This window comes from Thamnophis elegans, chromosome 4 (assembly GCF_009769535.1).
Source record: "Thamnophis elegans isolate rThaEle1 chromosome 4, rThaEle1.pri, whole genome shotgun sequence".
Lineage (NCBI taxonomy): Eukaryota > Metazoa > Chordata > Lepidosauria > Squamata > Colubridae > Thamnophis > Thamnophis elegans.
In genome coordinates this window covers 44,946,789-44,972,488 of record NC_045544.1, presented here as the reverse complement: position 1 = coordinate 44,972,488, position 25,700 = coordinate 44,946,789, and the positions used below count along the sequence as shown (strand labels likewise).

General features: G+C 38.7%; 1 protein-coding gene across 1 annotated transcript in view; it reads left to right on the top strand.

Annotated features, from left to right (window-relative positions):
- The window catches only part of AHI1 (Abelson helper integration site 1), a 101,066-nt gene that overhangs the window by 60,712 nt on the left and 14,654 nt on the right, over nucleotides 1–25,700 (top strand). The window contains 1 exon segment of the mRNA XM_032215779.1: nucleotides 20,527–20,585. Within this exon segment, the coding sequence (XP_032071670.1) occupies nucleotides 20,527–20,585 (59 nt within the window).

The window sequence follows — 25,700 nt, the reverse complement described above, 5'->3', positions numbered from 1 at the left end:
AAAAATCAACACGCTGTTCCCAGAGCTCAGGAACTTGTCCTGACGGACTTTTGTCCCAAACCCTTCTCATCCACAGGAGCGCCAATGGAATCACTTGATGTTCGCAGGGTTCTTCGTCGCTATGTGAAGCGTACAGCGTCTTCAGGCGGTCTGAAGCACTCTTGTTTCCTTTCAACCATCTTCCATGGGACAGAAGGTCTCTTCTCACACGATTAGGGCGATGGTTGAAGGCGTGCATTGCTCTTGCCTATGACAGTCAATCCCAGCAAGTAACCAGGCGCATCACCCCTCACTCTAGAGGAGTGCGGGCCACTACGGCAGCCTGGGCCACGAGGCCTCAGTGGAAGAAATCTGCAGAGCGGCCACCTGGTCTACACCATCACATTTATCCGACATTACAAGGTTGATGTGTTTGCCTCGGCTGAGGCGTCCTTTGGGCGACAGTATTGCAACAGGTGCTCCCCCCTACGGGGGACCCTGGCCAGCTAGTTCCGCCCTGGACCTTAATTGCTTGGCATGTCCCATGCTTGGATTCCCCAAGCAGCACACAGGAGAACGACCGTTGACTTAGCTGAACGGTCCTTCTATGTGTGCTGCGAGGGGAATCCAACCCGCCCGCAGCTTCGGCTGGCCAGGGTGGTTGTGACTTGAACTTGAATGTACTCATTGATATGTCACCGGTCTGTGCCGGACGTTATTTACTTGTACCTTGTGTTCCTTCTGACGATGTTTATGTACCCTTTGGCTACGGCCTTTATTGCTACTGTTATTGTTATGTATTGTTATCGTTCTTGTTATACTCATTAAACGGTCTGACTTCGCACGAAACTGAGCCCATCCGGTCAGAGGAGGCGTGGTCAGCAATTTACGTAACTCAGTCTCTAGGCTAATGGACAAAGTTAACCCATGCTTGGATTCCCCTCGCAGCACACATAGAAGAACCGTTCAGGTAAGTCAACGGTTGATTTCAACATAAAAGAAAAAAGTGGAAGAATCCTGAATTCAATCCAGAACCTTGTTTGTGGCCATGAAATTTACGTTCTTGCAATATTTATGGAGATTAAACGTTATTTCTGCTGTTAACTATAGTGGGAAGGAAAGACATTTGAAATATGAAAATGTATTCTGGCAAATAAATAATTAAATAAGAGCCAATAATGTATTGGTTAAAATGTTGGGTATGGACTGGCAAGAGCTGGGTTATAGTCCCCTCTCAAGAAGAGAACTCAGTGGATGACTTTGGGCTAGCACTTTGAGTTAGCTCCATACATCTCACATCATTGTTAAAACTAAAACTAAGGCAGCTCCTACATAAGCAATCTTTTGCTATCAGAAAAAAACCAAAATATAAATGTCCTCTCTGAGGGAGATGAGTGGTAAAGAAAGAGGGAGAGAGGAAGAGAAAGAGAGAGAGGAAGAGAAAATATAAAAAGAAAGGAAAAAGAAAGACTTGATGGTAAACTATTACAATAATTTGTACTTGCAAGACATGGTCAGAGACACAAGGTAGAAAGCTTAATATGTCTAGTTTGGTTAGTGTCTCCTTATGAAATCAGCTTCATTTTTCTTTAAAACATATTGGTACCGTGATGGAAGAAAGGGGTTATTAACAGAGGTGGTATTGACTTATGCCCCTACCGGTTTGTAAATGTGAGCATGTGCGCACTCTTCACTCGAATGCGCCACCTTCACACATGCGCAGAGCCTTCCGCGCATGCACTTTTGAGGGCACCCGCGATTTCCACTACCGGTCCAAGCCGGTAGAATACCACCTCTAGTTGTAAATAAAGAAGTTATGAGTTGCCTGGAATTATATGCTTGACATGGCAGCAGTCATTAAATGAATCATCATATGACCATAGCTGATATACAAACATTTTTATCATGGACGTTAAGCAAATTGTGATAGTTAAATGAATCATGCTGTTATTAAGCTAATCTGGCTTCTCTAATTACCAGAAGCCAGCTGCGAAGGTCACAATTAGCTATCACGTGACCGTAAGACATTGTGATTGTTATAAAGGCAATCTGATTGCCAATTGCTCAAATTGCAATCATGTGACCTCAGCAATAGTGTGATAGTCATAACTTTGTGGATGGTTGTATGTTATTTTTTCTGAGGCCTTCTTAACTTTGGACCATCACCAAACACATGGTCATAAGTTGAGAACTGCCTATATTTAATAGATGGAACTTGGAGAACGCCCATCCCATTGGATCTAATGGGACAAACAGAAGTAATTGAAGAAGGTAAAGGTTCCCCTTGCACATATGTGCTAATCATTTCTGGCTCTAGAGGCAGTGCTCATATCAGTTTCTAAGCTGTCCAAAGATGTCTCTGTGGTCATGTGGCTGGGATGACTAAATGTCAAAGGTGCACGGAGCGCTGTTACCTTCCCACCAAAATGGTGCCAATTTTCTACTTGCATTTTTTACATGTGTTTGAACTGTTAGGTTGGCAGAAGCTGGGACAAGTAATGACAGCTCACTCTGTTACGCAGCGCTAGGGATTCGAACCGCTGAACCTTCTGATCAACAAGCTCAGCATCGAAACCCTAAAATAATATGGCTCCATGTCATTATATACTTCAGATCCTTTCACTGCTTGTTCTGGTAAACCAAAAGCATTAGAGAATCCTGGCTATTAGAAATGAGATGTATACTAATTCACATATAACTCATATGTGCTTTTATTTATAGGATTGTAAACCACCTTTTCATCATTAAAAGCAGATTCCAAAATTAGATTTCTATCATCGTGACTACCATGCAAACTAAGAGGATATTGTATTCAGGATGATTTCAAATCCAGTTATCATGATTCTGGCAGCCTTGCAAAAATACTGAGCAATGTAAAAATTAGAGCCTGGGACAGTTCTCCCTATTTTGGAGAATCTCAAGGAATAACTTAAGCCCCTTAACTTTTTTCCAAAAGCCCTAAATTCTTACTCTGCTCAATTCAGTGATATAATATTGATGACTGCAACCCAGGTACTCTTTGGAAGCATTTTTTTTAAAAAAGGATAGGTCAGATTGCATGGAAGACAAACCACCTCTCCTGCCATTTATTTTAAAGCCAGCCATTTTAATAAAAAGCAATATCATACATAAGCAATATGATAATTTCAGGGATGGGGTTCAAAAATTTTAGCAAGGGGTTTTCTGCCCGATTGCTGGGTGGGCATGGCCTAGTCTTCCTCCTGCACCATGGCAGGAGGGAGTGTTGTCCTCCCCGGACTCTGGAAGCTTTCTTCAAGCCTCTGGGAGGGCGAAAACGGCCTCCCCAGGCTCTGGAGGTCCTCTGGCCCGTTTCCAGCCTTCCTGAACTTCTGGTAGGCTCATTTTCCAACCCTCCCCGAGCCTCCGTGCACGCCCTGCACTTACCTGCATCCAAAACGGGCCACATGGGAAGTCCTGAGAGCAGTGGGGTCGGGTGGGCGGTGCCAGCCAGCAGTGGGATTTGGGAGTTCTCAAAACTGCACAGAATTCTTATCAAAGGTTCTCCTGAACCCCTCTGAAACCCCAGAGGCCACACCTGGATAGTTGATCAGTTATTTGGCTAAAAGATATTCAGAGATGTATCAGGATAGGGTAAAGTAATGTACCCTTCAAGTTTTCCTTGGGGACCCTTGGGCAGGGGTGGGAAACCATGGCCCTTTTATGACAGTTGGCTCAGGAATTCTGGGAGTTGAAGTCCATAAGTCATAAAACAGCTATGGTTCCCCATCCCTGCCCTAGGGGAAACTGTATGGCATTACTGACCATAGTATGAAAATGATTTGCCACTATTGTCTTCCAGACTGTTTTTCAACTTTCTAATATACTCCAAAGTTCTGGATATTTCCTGCTGGTCTTCCATTCAAGTCCAAACCAGGTTAAACCCTTATGTTTTTCCAAGATCAACCAATGTGCTGTTTTATTCTATTTCTAGACCTACCTTCAGGAAACTAATTACATTAAGATAGTTTTCTCCCTCTGAAAAAAAAAACCTGGAACTGCTTTCATGTTCTTGGACCTGCTAAGGGAAGTTCAGGTAAACATTCATTCAGAGCTTGTTGCCTAAGGGGAACTGATTTCGTACCCAAGAAAATGACTGAATCTCACTTTGGTAAAGGGCCCAAAAAAGAAACCCTTGAGAAAGGAAAATCAGATGAATGGAGTGATTGCAAGAAACAGCAAGAAAGCTGCAAAGTTGTCTACTCATTCTTGCTTTTAAAAATACATCCCAGAACACATAATTCTTGTTGCAACTCTCTGTTCAAGATACTATTGGTATGAGTTTTTCATGAAAATAACCACAACTATGACATCACACTAGGTTTGTATTCTTTGCATTTAAAAGATTGTGCTTCAAAATCTTCCCTTTGATTGATAATCTTTAAAAGTGACAATACAAATATCAGAATAGTATATATTTTTTTAAATGTTGGCTTGCTTATTGTGTTTACTACAATGAAATCAAGACTGCACAGATTCCTCCATTAAGTGTTCTTTGTTATAAATTACTTCTAGGCATGTTAATTAAAAATATTTAGCTGAAAAGTATAGAAATGTTGAACGCATTAGCTGCAAAACTTTGAAGATTCCAAAGCTTTATCATGAGAAAACTCCTATTTATGTGAAATTGTATATGTTAGGATAATTACCGCTGTTGCCTTTGGGATAAAGGAAGTACTCTCAGCCAAATTATACAAGGGTGTGGATTAAATCAAGCATTACTTTTCTACTTGGCATTGATCTCTGCAGATTGCAAAACCAAGGTATGACGTAGTATTGTGCAAATAACTTGCCAAAATATGCTCCCAGCTTTTTTAAAATTATACAGAAAATAAGAGGGAGAAGAATTTTAATTCAGTTTTGTAAAAAAGATTTCATAGAATTCAATTCAGTGGATATTTTAGGACCTTTTAAACAAGGTTATAGTCAATAGGATTTACATTATGAAATCCTTGAATAATCAAGAAAAAAATATAGGTTTAGTTTTAAATCAAGTTTCAATGCACATGTTATGAAAAAGGATGCATGTTAAATGATTATGCAAAATGATAAAGTATGGAAGTATAATCTAAAATCTTTGTTCATTAGAATTGAGCATTACAATTTAAAGATGCAGGATAGATTATTGGATTGATTTCCCAGAACGTTAACAGTTATTTGGTGGGCAAAGTGTTAGTCCTCTGTACAGTAGCTTACATGGAATTGTGTTCTATTGAAGTGAGTGAGGTTATTTCTGATTACATATGGAGATCAGGATTGGAGAATAAGCATCTAATGATCACAAAGTAGTTTCTGGAAGCTTGAAATGAAACTTGATGTTTAAATCCACTGTAGTACAAATTCTGGTCAAGTAAATGAATGTTGCACTTCAATGCATAAGTTTCCTGATTATGGAAAGTAGCAGGTAAGGGTTTAAACTTCTAGTAAGATAGTAGGTTTTCCTATTCTGGTTAGGGTCATCTTTTCCCAATTCATGGGAGAGTAACTCATCCTCCTCAGTTGCATTGGTTAAGTAATCCAAACTTGATTGGGATGCTTGGGGCACATAATGTAGCATGCTGTTACTTCAGGTGGCCTATTTGCTATGTGAAGCCATCTAAATATTATAAATATACTTTCTGCTCTGAAGTTTGATAAGACATAAGTGCTCAACAGGTCTATAGATTCATATATTTAGATTTTTTTTTGTTAACTGGGTTAAGCAGTGCCTGGAGGCCTGTGGGTGTCTGGATGGGGAACAACAGCTGAATCCATCCACTAGTTTATGATTTTTAGTTCTGGATGGGGTTGGGTTACCCCAGACAGACTCTGCGCCCTCAGTAGGTTCTTGTAGACTGAAAGAGCAGGTGGCCGTCCTGGCTAGGAGGGTCTTTGCGCAAGTTCATGTTGTGCACCAGTTTGCACTCTTATTGGATCAGGAGGCCCTGTACACAGGTCACTATGGCATGGTAATCTCTAGGTTGTATTATTGCAAAGCATGGGGCTACCCTTGAAGTGTATTCAGAAGGTGCAGAATGCAGTGGCAGACACTTCTGAAGGCCCTAACGTGGCATAGATATACGAGTGTTGTGTGAGCTGTATTGGTTACCAGTTTGCTTCCGGTCCATTTCCAGGTCTTGATCATTACCTTTAAAGCCCTTTATGGCATGGGTCCAGGGTATCTGAGGAGCTATCTCACGCAAATGGGATTATCCTGCTCTACTTGTTCCAGTGGAAAGGCCTTGTTGCAGAGCCTATTAAAGTTTTCACCTAGCTTGGGGCCCGATGGGAATGCTGTTTGTTGGAGGTGGTTGATGGAGTAAGAGGACCTCATCACTGTGCCACTCCTCTTCTTGGTTCTAATTTTTACATCACTCTTTTAATTCTATCATTTTTATATTTTTATCATTTTTAAGAAATCCAAATTGGGGATGTGGGCAACAATACATTTAATTTAATAAATAATCACTATCTATAAATCCTGATGATTAATAAAGTAACGATCTGGATAAGCTGAATCTTGACAGAATGGAAATGTGAATGGGCAACTCTATTTTGAGAGTTTTCTTACTCAACGACAGTGGTGATTGTGTGTCTCAAAAAGCAGATAATGCAGCTTACAATGTATTAATCTTTGCGGGCCTTTTACTCAGCGATATAGCTTCTCTGTTAGCGATCAGAGCAATGCATAATCAATGGGTCATCAAGGCTTATTAAATAAAGAATGGGGTAGTTCCAGTCTTTGAAATAAAATGACATTACAGTGAAATAGAGGTAATATTAGTAAAAGTTACAAGGGGCAGTGTTGGAAATGTAGTGAACTCTGGGCTAATATTACAACTTGAATCACTACAAATACATCAGGTGGCCAGGCAAAAAAGAGGTCCTACTATATCTCTACACCACCTCTACCTGACGGAAACTAAAACTTCCATAAATCTGAATGGATAGGCTAGCTGTCAACCTTTCCCCCTTACTTCCTATGGCATCTGATTCTTGGATACTGCTTGGAAGGTGCCTGCAATTTACTTGGCAAAGTTTTTCAGAAGTGTTTTGCCATCATCTCTTTCCTAACACTGAGAAAGTAACTAACCAGGGTCACCCAGCTGGCTTCATACCCAAGGCTGGACTCCCAGTTTCCCAATTTCTAGCCTGATTTCATAAGCATTATGTCAAATGAGCTCTGTAAAGATAATCTGAATCAAGTTACAGGTCTGTAACAAGATAGGAGGTATTCTTGGATTCAGATTTAATAAATTTATCCTTAAAAATTACATGTTTTTTAGACTACCTATGGGTGTACCTAGATTGTAACATAAAACATAAAATAGCTATTCAGTATGTACATTTAGTTCTTGCAATAATAATGTGATGAGCTTTTGATCTCCATAGAGAAGAAATTTTGCTAGATTATATAAACTGCTTGCAGAAATTCCAGTCTTTGAGATACTCACTTTAATAGAGCTTGCTGTTATGCATTAAATGTCTTTTCCTGGACTTTTAAATAGTTATCTGCTCTTTCAGAAGGCGTGGATTGGAATAACATTGAGAACAAAACATTCTTAGTGGTTCTTATGACTAGAATTTAGACTGTAAAGTAATCAAACCGGTCAGTCCTAGAGGAGATCAATCCTGACTGCTCTTTAGAAGGTCAGATCCTGAAGATGAAACTGAAATACTTTGGCCACCAAATGAGAAGGAAGGACTCACTGGAGAACAGCCTAATGTTGGGAATGATTGAGGGCAAAAGAAGAAGGGGACGAGAGAGAATGAGGTGGCTGGATGGAGTCATCAAAGCAATAGGCGTGAGCTTAAGTGGACTCCAGAGGATGGTAGAGGACAGGAAGGCCTGGAGGAACATTGTCAATGGGGTCGTGATGGGTCAGACACGACTTCACAACTAACAACAACAACATGACTAGAAACCACTGCCTACCAGTTTTCAGTCAGATTCAGTTTAGTTTATTTACTTTCTACTCAACATTGTGCCCAGGAACTGGCGTGCTTTTCTTGTATAAGATGGTACAGAGAATAGAGCTGTGTGTAGCTCCCAAATGTCCTACTGTCATCAGTGATTTCAATTACTTTCTCCAATACTTTCTGAGATTGTCCCTGGAAGTTGGACAGGAAACAAGGATTCCAACTCATGAAAACAATCCAAATGGATGTAGTGATTGGCATTATCAAAAACTGCCAAGAGATTAAGAGGGTCAACAGATCCTCATCTCCCTCTGTTTCTCATGCAGGAATTCATCAAGGCAAAATAGCAGTGTCATCAGTTAAAGATTTGGGGAAGGTTGGTGGTTCAGCTTCTAAAGCCAAATAATGGAACTTCTGATTCAAGGAATTTTACTTGAGTAGACATGATAAATGCTTTTTTAAGTTTATGCTTTGTTCTCTATATAGTACTTATGCTTTTTATTTCATCTATTTTTATTTAAACTTTATGCATGGTCAGTTATTGAACATTTAATGTATCTTGGGTTCACTGCAGCAGAATCTCCTATATTAGGGGTGTTAAATTCAAGGTAGCAATAGCAATAGCAGTTAGACTTATATACCGCTTCATAGGGCTTTCAGCCCTCTCTAAGCGGTTTTAGAGAGTCAGCATATTGCCCCCAACAACAATCCGGGTCCTCATTTTACCCACCTCGGAAGGATGGAAGGCTGAGTCAACCCTGAGCCGGTGAGATTTGAACAGCCGAACTGCAGAACTGCAATCGGCTGAAGTACCCTACAGTGCTGCATTTAACCACTGCGCCACCTTGGCTCTGAGGTCCGGGGGCTGAATCCAGCCCATGGGGTGCTTAGATCTGGCCCCCAGGACTGCCCTGGAAACAGCAAAGAACTGGCCTGCGGTGCCTCTGCCACCGAAAGTGGAGCACAGGAGAGCTGTTTTTGCTGGCAGAGGATTGTAGGAGACTATCACAACTGAAAACGGAGCTTGGGAGAGCCACACATGGCCCTCCCAAGCTCCATTTTTGCTGGCAGAGGGTTGCAGGAGGCCATCGCAGCCAAAAATGGAGGTTGGGAGGTTTTCACTGGAAGAGGACTCGGCTCACCACAGGCATCCCTGTCACGAGTGACATTGAGCTGGCCATGCCCACCCCAAGGTCCAACACAACACTGATGTGGTCCTCAATGAAATCGAGTTTGACATTCTTGACATATGTTATTCCTAGATTCATCCCATTCTCCTCCAATCTTACTTGGAATCTTACTTTGTACATGGGGCAGAGGTATTTTGAACTCACTATGTTTATTTCCTTCAACCTTGATAATTTTTGCATGTTAACAAGAAATATTTCCTTCTCTTTTTTTCCTTTAGAAAAATAGTATGGATTATGCAGAAATACTGATTGTCCCTAGTGATGTGCCCTACACTGCTGGCTAATGAGTTGGAAATACAGCATTTATTTCATTTTTTTAATTGGAATTTTCTCCCTTTTTTGTCAATAAGGCATGGGAATAGAGATTAATGGGATGGGTTAATGGGAAGAACATCAGATAGTAACTACACTAAAGTAGGAAGGAGAGTCAGGGAACTTAAACCCAGAGCATTGCAACAGCATTGCAAGACTTCACAATATAATACAATAGCAGAGTTGGAAGGGACCTTGGAGGTGTTCTAGTCCAACCCCCTGCCTAGGCAGGAAACCCTATATCGTTCCAGACAAATAGCTATCCAACATCTTCTAAAAGACTTCCAGTGTTGGGGCATTCACAACTTCTGGAGGCAAGCTGTTCCACTGATTAATTGTTCTGTCAAGAAATTTCTCCTACTTGTTCTGCCCTCAGGTGCCTTGGAGAATAGTTTGACTCCCTCTTCTTTGTGGAAACCCCTGAGATATTGGAGCACTGCTATGATGTCTCCTCTAGTCCTTCTTTTCATTAGACTAGACATACCCAGTTCCTGCAACTGTTCTTTATATGTTTTAGTCTCCAGTCCCCTAATCATCTTTGTTGCTCTTCTCTGCACTCTTTCTAGAGTCTCCACATCTTTTCTACATCCTGGTGACCAAAACTGAATGCAGTATTCCAAGTGTGGCCTTACCAAGGCATTATAAAGTGGTATTAACACTTCACGTGATCTTAATTCTATCCCTCTGTTTATGTAGCTTAGAACTGTGCTGGCTTTTTTGGCAGCTGCTGCACACTGCTGGCTCATATTTAAATGGTTGTCCACTAGGACTCCAAGATCCCTCTGTTCTTTTTATCCCCACAATAAAACCATGTTGAGGTCTGAGACATAGTCATCCAGTGAGTCTCTCTGGCTAAATGTGAGCTTGAATCTCAGTCTCCTGGATACTAATGGATGCCTTACCATTTAAAGTGTTTTAAATTCTTTTCAGTGTGGAAGGAAATGTGCTATGACTTCAAGTCATGTACCCTTCCCTATGGTGGAGGATTTTTCCCCTTAATCTCTTCTTTCCAAAATTAAAATTTTGAAACTTTTTTCCAAAATTAAAGCATAATCCCATTCACCAGGAATATCTGTAAACAATATATTTGTTTTTTCTACTTCCATTAAACCACCACTACCTTTCCTGATTTAGATTTTTTTTCTCCTATTTTCTTGTCTGTCTGTCTGTCTATGTCTGTCTGTCTGTCTATCTATCTATCTATCTAGACATGGAAGTGGAACATAGGAAAATAGAAAATAACACAATCATCTTACTGTCGTTTAAACAAAAAATCAAATTAACTTTGATTGAAAACTTTAAAATGACCTGAATTGTAAATAAATTCCCATTATATAAAAAAAGATGATTATCTATGGGCTATCAATCCCAGGCTTACTTAGTGCTAGATATATCTTTATAAACCTGTCTTCTGACCAAAAGTTTTCCTTCCACTAAGATTTTCTTAAAACCTTTCTTCCTACACTCATCTCCCAAATCCCCCTCTGTTCTCTCTCTCCCCCCCATCAGTGTTCAGACTAGGAGGAGGTACCCTCGCCTTGTATCTGGTAGAGCATGTGAGCACAAATTCTATATGAGAATGAATACATAAATTCTGCCACACATTATGGTATATCTGCCACTATGGGAAGGGAATGAAATGTCAGTCCCAGACCATTTCTATTATATATGTAATTCTACCAGGATTTTAAAACAAATGAAAAGAAATGCAATGGCCTTTCCATAAGATATCTAAGCAATCATTAAATGGGTGTGTTGGTAAGTGTATTTGATTCTAATCTCTAATTAAAATTCTGGCTTTAGTTGCTTTTATATTTGATGTAACAGGTCTTATTTCATTATAGCTTGGAGCTCTGCATTCTGTTCCTTTCTGTCTACCCTCCCTTTCTTTATCCAATTTAGCAACCAAAATATTCAACTTCCATGGCTGAAATTTAAAAAAATCTTTCCTTGTTATTTGTCTATTACATGTATTGGGAAAATTGGGAAGGATTTGAAATTGTGCTTTTTCATTAGCTGTCCCTATGCTATGGCATTATCTCCCCCTCCCATTTACAACATGCATCAACTCTTCTTTCCTTTAGAAAAATCATGAAGACTTATCTTTCTCCCCCAGGTGTTTGGGTCCAGCTGAGTACACTTTCCTTTGGTTGTTTAATTATCATGTTTGGTTACATTTTATGTATTAGTTACCTTTCTTAATGCTTAATTTTTCTTAATTTTTTTAAATTGTTGTTTATTGTTTGTTTTTGCTGTATGTCATTGTGAGTCACATTGCTTAAGTTGGACAGCCTTGTAAATCCAATAAATAAATCCATAAATGTATTGATCTTAACTAAATAGCATATGGTTAGCGCCTAAGCAACAGCTTCTTATTATTTGGTGCTGCATTGCGTATTGCGTAATTCTTTTTTTTTTTTGCTGTTGATCCCTATTCTTGAGCAATGTCTGTGTTAGATTGCTTCGCTGTGCAATAGCAATAGCAGTTAGACTTATATACCGCTTCATAGGGCTTTCAGCCCTCTCTAAGCCATTTACAGAGTCAGCATATTGCCCCCACAGTCTGGGTCCTCATTTTACCCACCTCGGAAGGATGGAAGGCTGAGTCAACCCTGAGCCGGTGAGATTTGAACTGCCGAACTGCAGCTAGCAGTCAGCTGAAGTGGCTGCAATACTGCACTCTAACCACTGCGCCACCCATTCACTATCCAGATTTTCTTCTAATCATTGCCCACCTTCCTTGCCATTATCAAAACCTGTGGTGAGGGCATGGATCTTAACCTGGTCCAGTTTTCCATTAAATAAAACCTTGATTTCCCCAAATTGCAAATGGGTCTGTTGTATCAGATGAATCCGTCTTTGATGAGGTTTACCATTCAAATGCTTTCAAATGATTTGAAGGCCCTCACAATGTGCATCATTCCAAAACCATATCCTTGAAAAGGACAAGACCAGGAAAAGCCATTGGAATTGGGTATAGTTTGCTTAGGATTCCAGTGGAACATCTATTCTGATATGGCTTTGTGCTAGAATTTGAATGGCTGTTGTTTGGAAGGAAAGCAGCAGCAGAAGCTTGCAAGGAAGATTGTTCAAGGATGTTGCTGCAACCCTGTTGTTGTTGTTGTTGTTATCATTAACATCTGAAAAAAAAAACAGGCTTTTGTAAATATATGTGCATGTTTTGTAACATCCATAGTCAAGACAATATTCAGGAATTGGTTAATATGTAGAACAGCAGCGTCCTGTGAATAATACAGTATATGAAAGATTCTATACAATGCAGCCATATACCATGCATTGAACAAATTGTTATCAAGGAATCCCTTGAGTTAAAAGTATTTCCTTCAGCCAATTTAAATGAGTTGATCTGCCTGCTTGCCTATCTGTCTATATCTATCTAGCTATCTATTTATTCCAGGAAGAATTAATGTTGAATATTGCAGCTCAGTTATGTAGTTCAATACAAAGGAATTATGCCTATTGAAATTAAATTATATATAATTGGTTATGTTTTTTTTACATGTTAAGCAGAATCTGCCCTAGTTAACCTACTCAGACATTGTGTAGCTATAGACTACACAATGATCAAGAAAATAATACAGTTGTATTTGTGTGCACGAATGTCTGAATTGAGGCTTTACATCACATTATATTTAAATTATTTTCCGAGTGGCCCTTTAGCCAAGCAGTTGCTCAGTTGTCACAACTCTACATGATCATTTACTCCTTGATTATTGGCCTCAAAAATGATGAGCATTATTAACAGAAAGACCTGTTCCTGCAATATTGTCAATGCCAATCCCATTTATCCTTTCAATTTATACTCTGCAGGTAATAGATGTATGAAGAAAATCTTGCTTTTTTAAAAAAAGCGGGGGGGGGATTGTGGATTGTAGCCTGCCTTAGGCACAAACTCAGGTGGTAACCTTAGGCTAGTCTTTCAGCCCTAGGAAGAAGGCAAGGGCAAACCACTTCCGAAAACATTGCCAAAACTTCTGGGACTTGTCCAGGCAGTTACTAGGTTTTTGTGAACCCTAACTTAAGGGCACCCAAAGAAAAACAAATCCCCAAAGCCAGTTTTGGCTGTTAAAAATTATTCTCCATTTTAGCTAGATCATGGAGCAAAGTTCTGAAAGATTGAAGATGGTACCTGCTGAAGCTCTGATTTCCTGTGCACTTGCCATAAAGTAAAACAAAAATATACCGTACTTGAATATATGGTACTTCTGTCTTAAGGGGATTATTCTGGTAATACCTCTTTCTTTTGCTTCTTGGTCTTTGAGGCTAGAAGAGAGAACTTTGATACAAGGACAGTCTATCCTTCAAAGAACAATCTCTTGCAATAGATGTTGGTTTTCTTCACCTTACTTGAATTTTCCCATTCTGTGCCACTCTTAAATATCAAGCACCAAGTCTTTATACAGGATTATTCTGGGGAAAAAGAGAAATGGTGTTTGTATGCATATGCACACATTGCAGTAGGTCCCTGATACAGTTTAGGATTAACAATGTTTCCAGAAGTGAGACTGCTAAAAGACCCCTCCGTTCTAAACTACAGGTGGATGGACCTGCTACATCTTCTTGAATTTCTCACTAGAACTTCACTGATTAGAGCCGCATCCAAGAGGTAAACACTCAGAAAAAATCAAAGCACAGAAAGCCTCGAAGCGCATTCTTATCCTGTGAACTATTTTTCAGTCCCTGAAATGAACTATGCTTGTTGTCTTTTCATAAGTGTCTACACCTGGAAACCCCAAACTGTCCAATTTAAGTGTGTTGGGGGGGGGGAATGATTTAGTAGTTGCTACTGTTCAAGAAATGGAATTGCAAACACTTACTGATCTATTTCACATTGCCCAGAAATCACCCACTAGATCCAATCTGCTTTCTGCCCACCCCAGCTCCAGGCTATTCTCTTTAAAATACATTGGATTGTGCAGTTTTTCTCAGCTGACTACTGACAGATGTACTGTACTGGCTTGCTCAGATCTTGTTGATTTCAGTTTATCTGAAATAATCATGACATCTGTTGCTTGTCAGAATTATTTTTTAATAAAAGAAAACTTCTATATCTTGTGGGTGGAAATTTAATCTTTTTCCCCTTGCAACCCATGCTTGTTTCCTCCATGTCCAGATACCACATTGTCTTTTGCTTTTCAAATTCTTTTTCAAGATTTCACCATCAATATGGAATCATTTGCATAGTAAAGTACATGTACATTAATTAATTCACAAGTTTAGCATTTTAGTGGCATAGTAGCTTAATACTTAGGTATCCTGTATTTTAATATCTTACCTACTATAGAATTTAGCCATTTAGTAATTTAGCTTTTCAGTCTTTTAGTATAGATTTTCTTCATTTAGTAACTTTCTATTTTAGTTTGATCTCGTTTTAATTTGTGTAACCCACTTAGACATTTTTCTTTTACCATATGAGCTTGGTAACTTCTTACAAAACTCTAAAAATTGAGATATAGCCACATCCTACATAAGAGTAATATCACCAATTTTGTTGTATTTAGTTTGTACAATGGCAATAAAGACTATACTATACCATTAGCATTTCTTATACATACTGTACATTAAATAACCAAAGAGAAAGAGCGTCTTGTACAACGAATACAGCTATTTTTGGCAGCCTGAAGCCCCGCCCCTGCACCCCATATTTGTGAAAAATGGGTCATTTTTTTGCAAAAACGGGGACGTTTTTGCCTTTCCCCACCCCCTAGAAACCCTCTGCAGGCTTCATCAGGGCTGGGGGAAGGGAAAAATGCTTCTGTTTTGGTGAAAAACGGCCTGGTTTTTGCCTGTTTTTCACCAAAATGGGGGCATTTTTCCCTTCCCCCAGCCCTGCTGAAGCCTGCAGAATGCTCCTGGGAGCCGGGGAGGACAAAAACTTTTTTTTCTTACTTACCTCTTCAAAGTCTTGGTGCATCTTATACAGCGGTGCGTCTTATAGTCCGAAAAACACGCTAGTTTCAATTTAAGTATTTTTAATTCTTATGCAAGTCTCTAAATAGTCCTTCCGACATTTCCTTATCCAAGTTTTATCCCAAATTATATCATTTTTTCCCCATTCCATTCACTGTCCTGAGACTCCTTGTTTAGCCCTCTTCACACATATTCAGAATATTGTTGTAAGATTTATTTCTTACAATTTCATTCTGCATTTTTTTCTCTTTTAATCTTAGCCATTTCTTTTTTCTCTTTCACTATCTTTGCATTTTTTTTCTTTTTCTCAGGCTATACATTATAAAATGCATTTCATTATGTTTTATGTGCATTTTTTTCTAACCCACTAATCATCCTTTTTCACACATCAGATGAGTATAACTCCACATCCTTCTATGGTTGTGGCATCAGCAAGAACTTGTTACTTTTATTCAAATTACAAAAGCAGTGTTACACTCTGCTTCTGTGTGTGTGTGTGTTAGAGAGACGGGGAGAGGGGGGGAGAGAGAAAGACTTGGGGTGGGAATTGTAATAAATGTCTAAATGCTGTTATCCCCTTAGTTTTATCCCCTTATCCCTTTTTATGGACAAAGTTGTTCGTACAACTTTGTAGCATTCTTTTCATTCTGTTCAAAGCAGCTTTCCATCATCTTTTCGTTTCATTGCCAGACTAGGCAACATCTTCAGTGGAGTTTAACACTGAGGTTACTAAGCCTGGTAATGAAATGTTCGGAACCCGAACATTTTTCCGAACTTGTGGGTTGGTTTCCAAATGAAACATTTGAAACCAACCCATAGGTTTGGAGAATGAACTCCACTCTCATACTACACCCGAGCTATAGATATTCACCATCATTGCAAATAAACCTATGCTTATACCATATGTTAAAAAAATAGATCTCTAATTAGACAGGAAGTTGAGTCAGGGCAACTGGACTTCTTTTCTTTGAAATGTTTCACTGCTTATCCAAGTAGCTTCTTCAGTCTGAACAGATTGGCTAGGAAGGCCCCATATAAGTCTTCCAAGGTGGTTTCATTTCTCACCTAATCTGAATAGACTCGTTAGGTGATAAGCAGAGAGTCATTAAGGGATCCTCACTCTAAATCCTTCTCTTAGTTTGGTTGTTAAGTGTGACCTTCCTAGTGAACCTGTGATGTGGTCTTGATTTCCCTGCAAGAGTAGCATAAAAAAAATGGGGAACAGGTTTTGTCTAAGGCGTGCAACTATTGAGGGAACTTGTTCACTTTAGCATAAATAGATTTGTTCACTCCTCTCAAAACATCCCTGTCCAAAATGGCGAACATTGTGGTCCTCAAAAGAGTGTTCTTTTTCTTTTAATTGAAGGTATACAGCTGATTTTGATCCTGTGGCATTGCTTTTCCTCTTCTTGTGTAAAGACTGCTTGGTTTCTCCAGTGTAGAATTCTAAACACACCTTACCTCACTGTACTGCATACACTACATTATGCTTCTTATGTTTTGGTGCAGAATCTTTAAAGTGGACAATCCTCTGTTTTATTGGGGTCTAGGACAACTTGCCGTGGCCAACTAGCCACAGGACAACTCACTGTGGCTAACTTGCTGCGGGATAATTCGCCGCAGACAATTCTGTGCGGTATAATTCAACATGATAAAATGTTATCCACCACTGTTTCTTTGACATTATTTCCATTGACAAAAATGGAAATAATGTCAAAGAAATAGTGGATGATAACATTTATCACATTGAGCTATCCTGCAAGGAATTGTCAACAGTGAGTTGGCCACATGAGTTGGCCGTGGCAAGATGGCCATAGCAAATCAAGAAATATGTATGATAGAAAAACCTAATATTCCTAATAAAAAGGTTTAATAATATAAACCTAATATTCTAGAACATATATTGCCTTGCTAATGTTGAAGCTACTCCCATGCTGAATTTGTAAGTCTGTGGGCAAGTTAGTTCTTTGAGGTGATGCCATGTAATTACATATATATCTTCCAGTATATATCTTAAAATACTTGTGAGGAAATTTCTTATGAGGGTGACTAATACCATTGGCTTAGGTAGGCAAAATGCAGATGGAGAGTTTGTAAGCTTTCCCATGGATCCCTGCCAGTGCACCTGAATAATCTTAACCTAAAAACTCCTACCAGTTGGGAAACCAGGCAACTAATGAGCTGATATCACCCACAGCGTTTAATTGAAGGATGTCCATACAGATGTTAGCAAATACTGAATATGGAGCTACCTGAATGTAGATTTGAATGAACGAATGGGAAACTACTTTAAAATAAATTTGTCTGAGGTTTGGTCTTGCTTTGTTTACAGGGGTTTTTTTAATCAGTAGTTTCTATTTTTTTAACCCAGGATTTTATGTTTTGTTTCATAATACCCACTTAATAACACACCAGTGTAGTATCCACTCAGTTACATCTGAGCTGCTTACCTGCTGAAACTGCTAATTGTGCTTGATGAAAAGAATATCATGAACAAGGGCATGATATCCTTTGTTATCATGGAGAGAATGAATATGATAGTCTAAACATTAAAGTATTAAATGGCAATAGTGGAATATTCCCATCTGATCTGTTAATTTCTGATCATTGGGTGAAGATAAGAAACCACAGAGCAGATTGAAACCTGTATGTCTGAATCACTATCTCTTAATATGTTTGTACTTAGACACCATCACATGGTAAACAAGCTGCTACTCTACAGATATTTTGAACTTCAGCTCCCAGGATCTCTTCCCAAATTGGCTAAGGCTGGCAGAATTAAAATCCAAAACATTATAGGCAGCAGCTGGCCTGACTCTACATTACAGCCATTACTAGAGGCTGGTGTAAAACTCATGAAATATGAATCTATATAAAATACAGGTGTCAAACTCAACACGTCACGTTGGTGTCATGTGACATTCCGTGATGTTTTTCCCCTTTGCAAAGCTGTGCATGGCCTGCGTGTGACGCATCCAGGCCACAAGCCATCAGTTTGACATCCCTGATATAGAATGAGACCCCAAAGCAGCACTTTCCATTGCTGGAGTACAGGTTAAAACTCTTGGCCTTTATGTTCAGGCAACACTGTTTATTATATTTTCTCTTTGATCTGTTGGGTATTGATTAGTATTAAAGTGTTTAGTTATTTGATTGTTTTAATTGTTAGGCTTACTGTATCCTTTCTAACCAGATGCTATCTGAATGTGCTAAACTTTTAACTCTCATGACTTTACACTAAGTTGTTTCAGTTGCTATCGGGTTTTATTTAGAACTGAACACTATGGCCTAGTTTAAAGAAAAAAATATTTAGAGCTTTTAACTAAAGCAAAACCTCAAAGATTATCCAAGTTCTGCTACATCTGCAGTTGTGGCCTTTCCTGGACCAAGAGGCCCTTGAGATTGTGGCTCATGCCCTTGTTACTAGCGTCTTGTTAAACTACTGCGGTACTTGGGAACATCCTTTAAAAATAATCCAGAAGTAGCAGCTAGCATGAAAGATGGTTGCTTATCTATGGACAGGTACCAACCTATTTACCATAATAATAACACCTTTGCTGTGGGAGCTGAATGAGTTGCCAGAAAAGTTCCAGGCCAAGTTCAAGTTGCTGGTTTTTACCCATAAAATCTATACAGTATTGGATTGGATCTTCACTACCTTTTAAACCTATCTGCTTGCACAAGGGAGTCTTGTGGGTTGTCACTTCCTGAGAGAGGGAGCTGGGTGCCTGGAGAATGACATTTTCCCAAAGCCCCCCCTCCCTGCTGATATATAGGAAGACTGTCAAAATAGTAATCTTTGGCGGGGGGGGGGAGTTGAGTAGTGAATTTCATTATTTTATTATTATGTTTAAATTGTTTTACACAGTTTAGCTGAATGTCTACGGCACGGGTGTCAAACACAAGGCGGCATGTTGCTACCACGTGATGTTTCACAACGTTTTTCCCTTCGCGGAGCTGGGGTGGGCGCAGCCTGCACGTGATGCATCCAGCCTGCAGGCCAACAGTTTGATACCTCTGGTCTATGGAGATTCTCAATCATCAGGTCATGGTTGTCTCAAAGGGGCTTTTTCCAAAAAGCAACTGGACTTTCTTGGATTTTTTTTCCTTTGAAAACTTTTCCCTTCTCATCCCAGAAGCTTCTTCAGGGAACTTTAAGTCCAAGTTGTCTTTTTGAAAAGCACTTTTAAGGCAAACAATTGGCTAGTTAGAATCACGAGGCACATTCATGATTGTAAATAAGCAATTTGGAGGGAACCAGATTGGGGAATCTTGTTCCTGACAATATGTATGTATGTGTGTATAAGTATATGTATATGTATATATATCTATATCTATCTATCTCTATATCTCTATATCTATCTATCTATCTATCTATCAATCATCTATCTGTCTATCTATCAGTCCCTCATTATCTCCACTACTGAGAATAGATGTATCTATTCTCCTCAGGGCACTTATACTATTGAATCTGGTTCTTTGACAGTCCTATGTCAACACAAACCACTACACAACAGTTTTTCTGGGTCTCACTGACTAACCTTTGGAAATTATTTTGGGACAAAAGATTCTCCATTTTTAAAAAATGTTTCTTTTAAGTGTGCCTTCTTCCTTAGAGATATATACTTGCCAGTTGCAAAAAAAAGCAGCACCCTGCCTTATTGAAAAGGTTTGTGAGCTTAATAGCCACTAGAATAATAAATGCAAAAAGCTGTTAAATGAGCAATGTATTCTACGTGGCTGGAATTAAAGAGCAAGATGAATCGAGCCAGGATGTCATATGATCAAAGATAATACATTGAATTCCTTATACCTGTTCTTTAAGATAAAATGAGTGCTCCAGTGCAATCTTGAAATGAAGATGTAGAGTAAATTCCTACTGGACTAAACAAGAAATGATGACTGATGAATTCAGCAGCGATATTTCTAAGTAATACTACGTGGGGATTTTCTTGTGCCATTTCTCCAAATCATTTGAATGGAAATACTGGATTAGCTAACCTTGTGTCAGGTCTATTAGATAAACTCTCCGACTGTTCCTGACTGAAGTAAGTAAAGATGGGAGTGAAAGCAGATGGTTTTTATTTAAGATTTTGTGTAGTGGCTCACTCTCAAGTTTTTTTTAAAAAAAATAAAAGCATTGATTTAACAGTAAGGGGATAACAAGCAAAAGTTTCACCATTTTATCTTTTCACAGGCAGCTTCATCCCAATAGGAAATGCTTTCAGCCAAACACCATCAGCTGGACTAAACTTGGTAAGAAGTAGAATTTTACCTCCTTTCTGCAGGAAAGAAAAAAAAACTTTACAAAAATAATCTTCAAAGATTATCACTGAACAAAAGCTTTCTTTCTTCCACTTGCCTTCAATTACAAAGACTTCCCTCCAGAAAAGCTCTCTACTTTCCATAATAACAAAACCAAAGAATGAACAATACAATATTCTCTCTCTCCCTGTAATTCATTTTAATTAGATAAACAGTGATGGCAAATTCTCCATCTTCACTTTAAAACAAAATACAGACTTGTGGAGAGTATGTCAGAAAGGAAAAGGTTAACTGGGTGTTAACTACAGTTTGAGATGAGAAGATAATTTAATTTTTGCTAATTTATTAACTTAAGCACAGCTGTTTTTGTTGTTAGTGTTTGGAGAAACCATAAGGAGACTGATTTTAAAAAGAGAAACATTCATTTTTTTATTTGCAACAGATTATTAGGTCACGTTCAATTTTTTAGGTTTCCTTTGTTGAATTTTCTCAGCTGAAAAACAAGGAAAATGTGAAGGTTCTTTGAAAATTCTGGGAAACTTCATTATCTCTCATTATACACCATTGCCAAGACTCATTCAATCTTGCAAAAAATATTTCAATTTCTTATGTATTGAACATTTGTATCAATTTTGAATAACCATAGGAAAAAGTCTGACTGAAAGAAGTCTGACAGCTGTCTCCCTGATCCATCAGTTTTTCTTATATTGCCATTTCCTGTTTTACAATCTCTGTCCCCCAAGGCTTGATTTGAGATTTTTAAAAGTAGCAGGTTTAAACTACAACTGAGCTCTCTCTGAAAGTCTTCGTTACATAGCTAGTCTTTCAGCTATAGATTGGTAGAGTGTAAAAAAGATAAGATTGTTGTCACAAGCATGTTTTGTTGTTGTTAGTTGCAAAGTCGTGTCTGACCCATTGCAACCCCATAGACAACGTTCCTCTAGGCCTTCCTCTCCTCTACCATCCTCTGGAGTTCATTTAATCTCACACCGACTGATTCAGTGACTCCATCCAGCCACCTCATACTTTGTCGTCCCCTTCTTCTTTTGCCCTCACTCTTTCCCAGCATTAGGGTTAGGCTACTCTCCAGTGAGTCTTTCCTTCTCATTGGGTGGCCAAAGTAGTTGAGTTTCATCTCCAGGATCTGGCCTTATAAAGAGCAGTCAGGGTTCATCTCCTCTAGGACTGACAGGTTTGATTGCCTTGCAGTCCAATGGACTCACAGGAGTCTTCTCCAGCACCATAGTTCAAAGGCCTCAATTCTTTGGCGCTCAGCCTTTCTTATGGTCCAACTTTCACAGCCATACTTTCACATTCCCATACACTGTGAAAACCATAGCATGCTAGTAGTTCAAGTTACTATCTTGGGTTGGGCATTAAAAATAACAAGGAGAATGGAAAAAAGAAAAAAAATTAAATTAATTTTTAAAGAAGTATCTGTCGGTGGTTTCTCTAGAAGAGAGCTTATTAAAAGAGGTGCAAGTGGCAAATGGTAAAAGAAAACACAACCAATCCAGCAGGAAGAAAAAAAGAACATGAATTTGTATATAAAAATCCCTATTCCAATTTTTGGCATATATTTTTTGAGGCAGTTACGAAAACAAAAGATCACAGTTGTAGCAGTTTGATCAAAGCCCTAGTTGGGTATAAAATAATTTAAATCAATTTACAACTTAGGGCACTTTATAAAGCATGTTTGATTGTCTTTTCAAGTGGGGCAGCCTTATAAATTTCTAAAATTAATTAAGTCTCCCCTGGATGTTGGCTATCATATATTATTCCTTTGTAAACCAGAAATGCCATAGATACTATGTGATGGTTAATATTTTTTTCTAGATCTCTGCTTAGCCTTGACTTTGTCTTTCACATAATTCTTGTATAAATAAATGATTGTAGCTGGAAGTCAGTATGCCCATATGCAATGTTTAATTGACTTTCTGGAATCCTAGATTAAAGCATGGTTTAGATTGATAAACTGGGGTTTTGGGGGGTGAATTTTTTCTGTTTGAGCTACAGTGGTCCACTCTAGCTCTCATCGGATACATCAGTGCAGAAATACATTATTCCAGTATTTATTTTTTTCTCTTTAATTGAAATGGTCTGATTTTTCTTCTAATAATATGCAAATTAACATCTTTTAAAGTCAAGAGGATGTTTTCTGATTAAAGAAAAACGGATTGAAATAGGTGTACAGCCTGACTAATGTTAGCTGTTGACTTATTTAATCTGCTTTTCAATTCATCTTTTTTGAAAATGAAATTCCTATAAGCTTTGTTACAGCAGCTGTGTTTGCATTTCATGTACGTATGTTTGTACATTACAGATTTCAATAAAGTACAGTCAGGCACAGCTTTTCCTCTAGGCAGATTATAGATTCCCTTGCTCATTAAATCTTTGAAAGACTATAATCAAATAAGGATCACAGTTATCTGAAAACTCAGGAAAGCAGCTACAGTAATTTAATGATTCATATTACTGGTATATAATAGGCCAAAATTTTGTTATTTCTTAACATTTGAATTACTGCCACTTTTTCTCCTTTCTGTTTCAAATTGGGCCATCTCAGTATAAATCTACAGTGGTAAGGCTTCTGATTCTGTAAAGAGCCTTCGTCCTCCTGCAATTCTTTATGCTTCCCACACTGGTTCAGAATATCAAGGATTCCTTTTATTTTTGGTTTTATTTTATTTTTTTATCCCACCCTTTATTATTTTTATAAATAACTCAAGACAACAAACATACCTAGTACTTCTTCCTCCTTCAACCTTGTGAGGTGGGTTACTGTGTGAGAGAATGACTGGTCCAAAATCATCCAGCCAACTTTCATACCTAAGGCAAAACTAGAACTCCCATTGTCTGGTTTCTAGTCTGATGCCTTAATCACTAGACCAGTGATGGCTAATCTTTTTGGGATTGCATGCCAAAAGCGGGGGAGGGGGGGCGCAGAGGGGTCATGCATGGCTGTTCCAACACCCATAATGCTATGCACTCCCCCCACTTTTGGCACACTTTTTTCACCCTCCCCAAGCTCCAGAGGCTTTCTAGGAGCCTGCGGAGAGCAAAAACAGCCTCCTCTCCCCCGCCCCACCCCGGGAGGCTCTCTGGAGGCTTCAGGAACTTCCCTAAAGCCTCCAGAGGGCAAAAAATGGCCATATGGGCAACATGGAAGTTCGGGAACAGTGACTTCCAGTTTGCTCATAGAGCCATTTTTTGCACTCCGGAGCCTTCAGGGAAGCCTCCCGAAGGCTCCGGAGGGCAAAAGATGGCCTTAAAAGAAGGCCAAAGTCAGATGGCCAGCACGCATGCACACTGGAGCTGACAGGGCAATGCCTTGCGAGCCCTACCAAAGGCTCCGCGTGCCACCTGTGGCATGCGTGCCATAGGTTTGCCATCATGGCACTAGACCAAACTGGTTTTCATTTTTTTTAAACTTTTAGAATAGGGACACTGGAAGATGCAAGGGACAATCAATGTTGGGTGTGTTTCTCCACCCTTATAAGCAGGAGTATTCTGAGCAGGAGAGTATTTAGGAAATGCCACATTCCACAGTATTTTGCCTCAAATCTCTTTTTCTCATAACTTGGATCTTTTTTTCACTGCACTGTTCAGCATGAAACATAACCTTAATCAATTCAGCTGACTCTCATGTCAAGTTATTTTATTAACTCCAGAGGTTATAATGAATATATTCATATGACAAGCTGAGCCATATTGATAACTATTCATGGTAACCCTCTTATCCATCACTTTGGAACCATATGGCATGGCGTACTGTGGTTTACTAGTTTATCCACAGTGTAGCTGTTAATCCAAACAGTTCAGTTTACTGAGCAACAGGGAAACTGCAGACATAGATTTAAGGCTTTCTTTGTCAGGATTATATCCTAAGGGGTAATGCCTTAGTTAAATTTAAGCACTTTTATATATTAAATGATGCCATTTTATACTCTTGAAGCAAAGAAACTTGGAGTGGTCAATAATGACTAATCCCAATAACTGGACAACCCTGAGTTCCTTTAATTCAAGCTAAGATCACCTGGTGAGTTTTTTACATGTAGTTCACACCAGACTGCATATTGTGCAAACACATTCAATAATAAACATAGGTGGAATTACATGTTACTACCTCAGATTGAGTTCAGCCCTTCCTTGCCCCAATGATGTTTTGTTCAGTTTAGTGAATGCCCTCAAGAAAGGAGAAGAAACAATTTAATATTAGCAATTACATCTAGCTCCATCTAGACCTTCAGGCACACTTTTTGCCATCTCCAAACCAGAAAAAACAAACTTATTTTAGAATAAGTTCAGAACTTAAAAGATTGCAATATTTTTGTATTTTTAAACTCTTAATCAGGATAATAAAGGAAAAGAAAGAAAAGATGGGAGTAGCTGATTTTGAAGTATTTGATTTTTTTTTATGCTGAAGTAAATTAAATGTCTTCCCTTGAATTTTCTGCCTACAAATTGCCACATAATTACCTTTTCATCACACTATACATGTACTGATATACACAGTCTTTTTTTATTTTTTATATATATATATTTTATTTTATATACATAAGCACATCAACAGAACACATAAACACATTAACAGAAATAACCACATAACTTAAAAACAACATAGGAACAATAAGTTCCATCATATATCATATAGCCGTTCCGGTTGCATTTGTAATCTCGTTACTCATTATCCATTTTTATATACATTTCTTAATTTATTTATACTTAGCTACTTATGATCAGGTATTATTTGCCTATATTGTGCTTTATATTTTTACTGTCATCTATTCTCACATGCAGTTATAGGTATACATTCACATAGTTATTCTTTTTCTTTGCCATTCTTATATTATTATTATTATTCCATTTAAAAGGGTATAAGGTATAATTTGGAATCTATTGTTTACCATCCTTCACACCTGCTATGACACCACCTTATTTTCTCTTTCTTTTCTTTTCTCCCTCCCTTCCTTCTCTACTTCCTTCCTTCCTTCCTCCTCTCCTTCCCCTTCTTCCTTCCCTTACTTCTCCCCTACTCCTACCCTCTGTCTTCTCCTTCCTACCCTCTCACCTTCTCCCTTTCTCTCTTCCTCCCTCCTCTCCTTT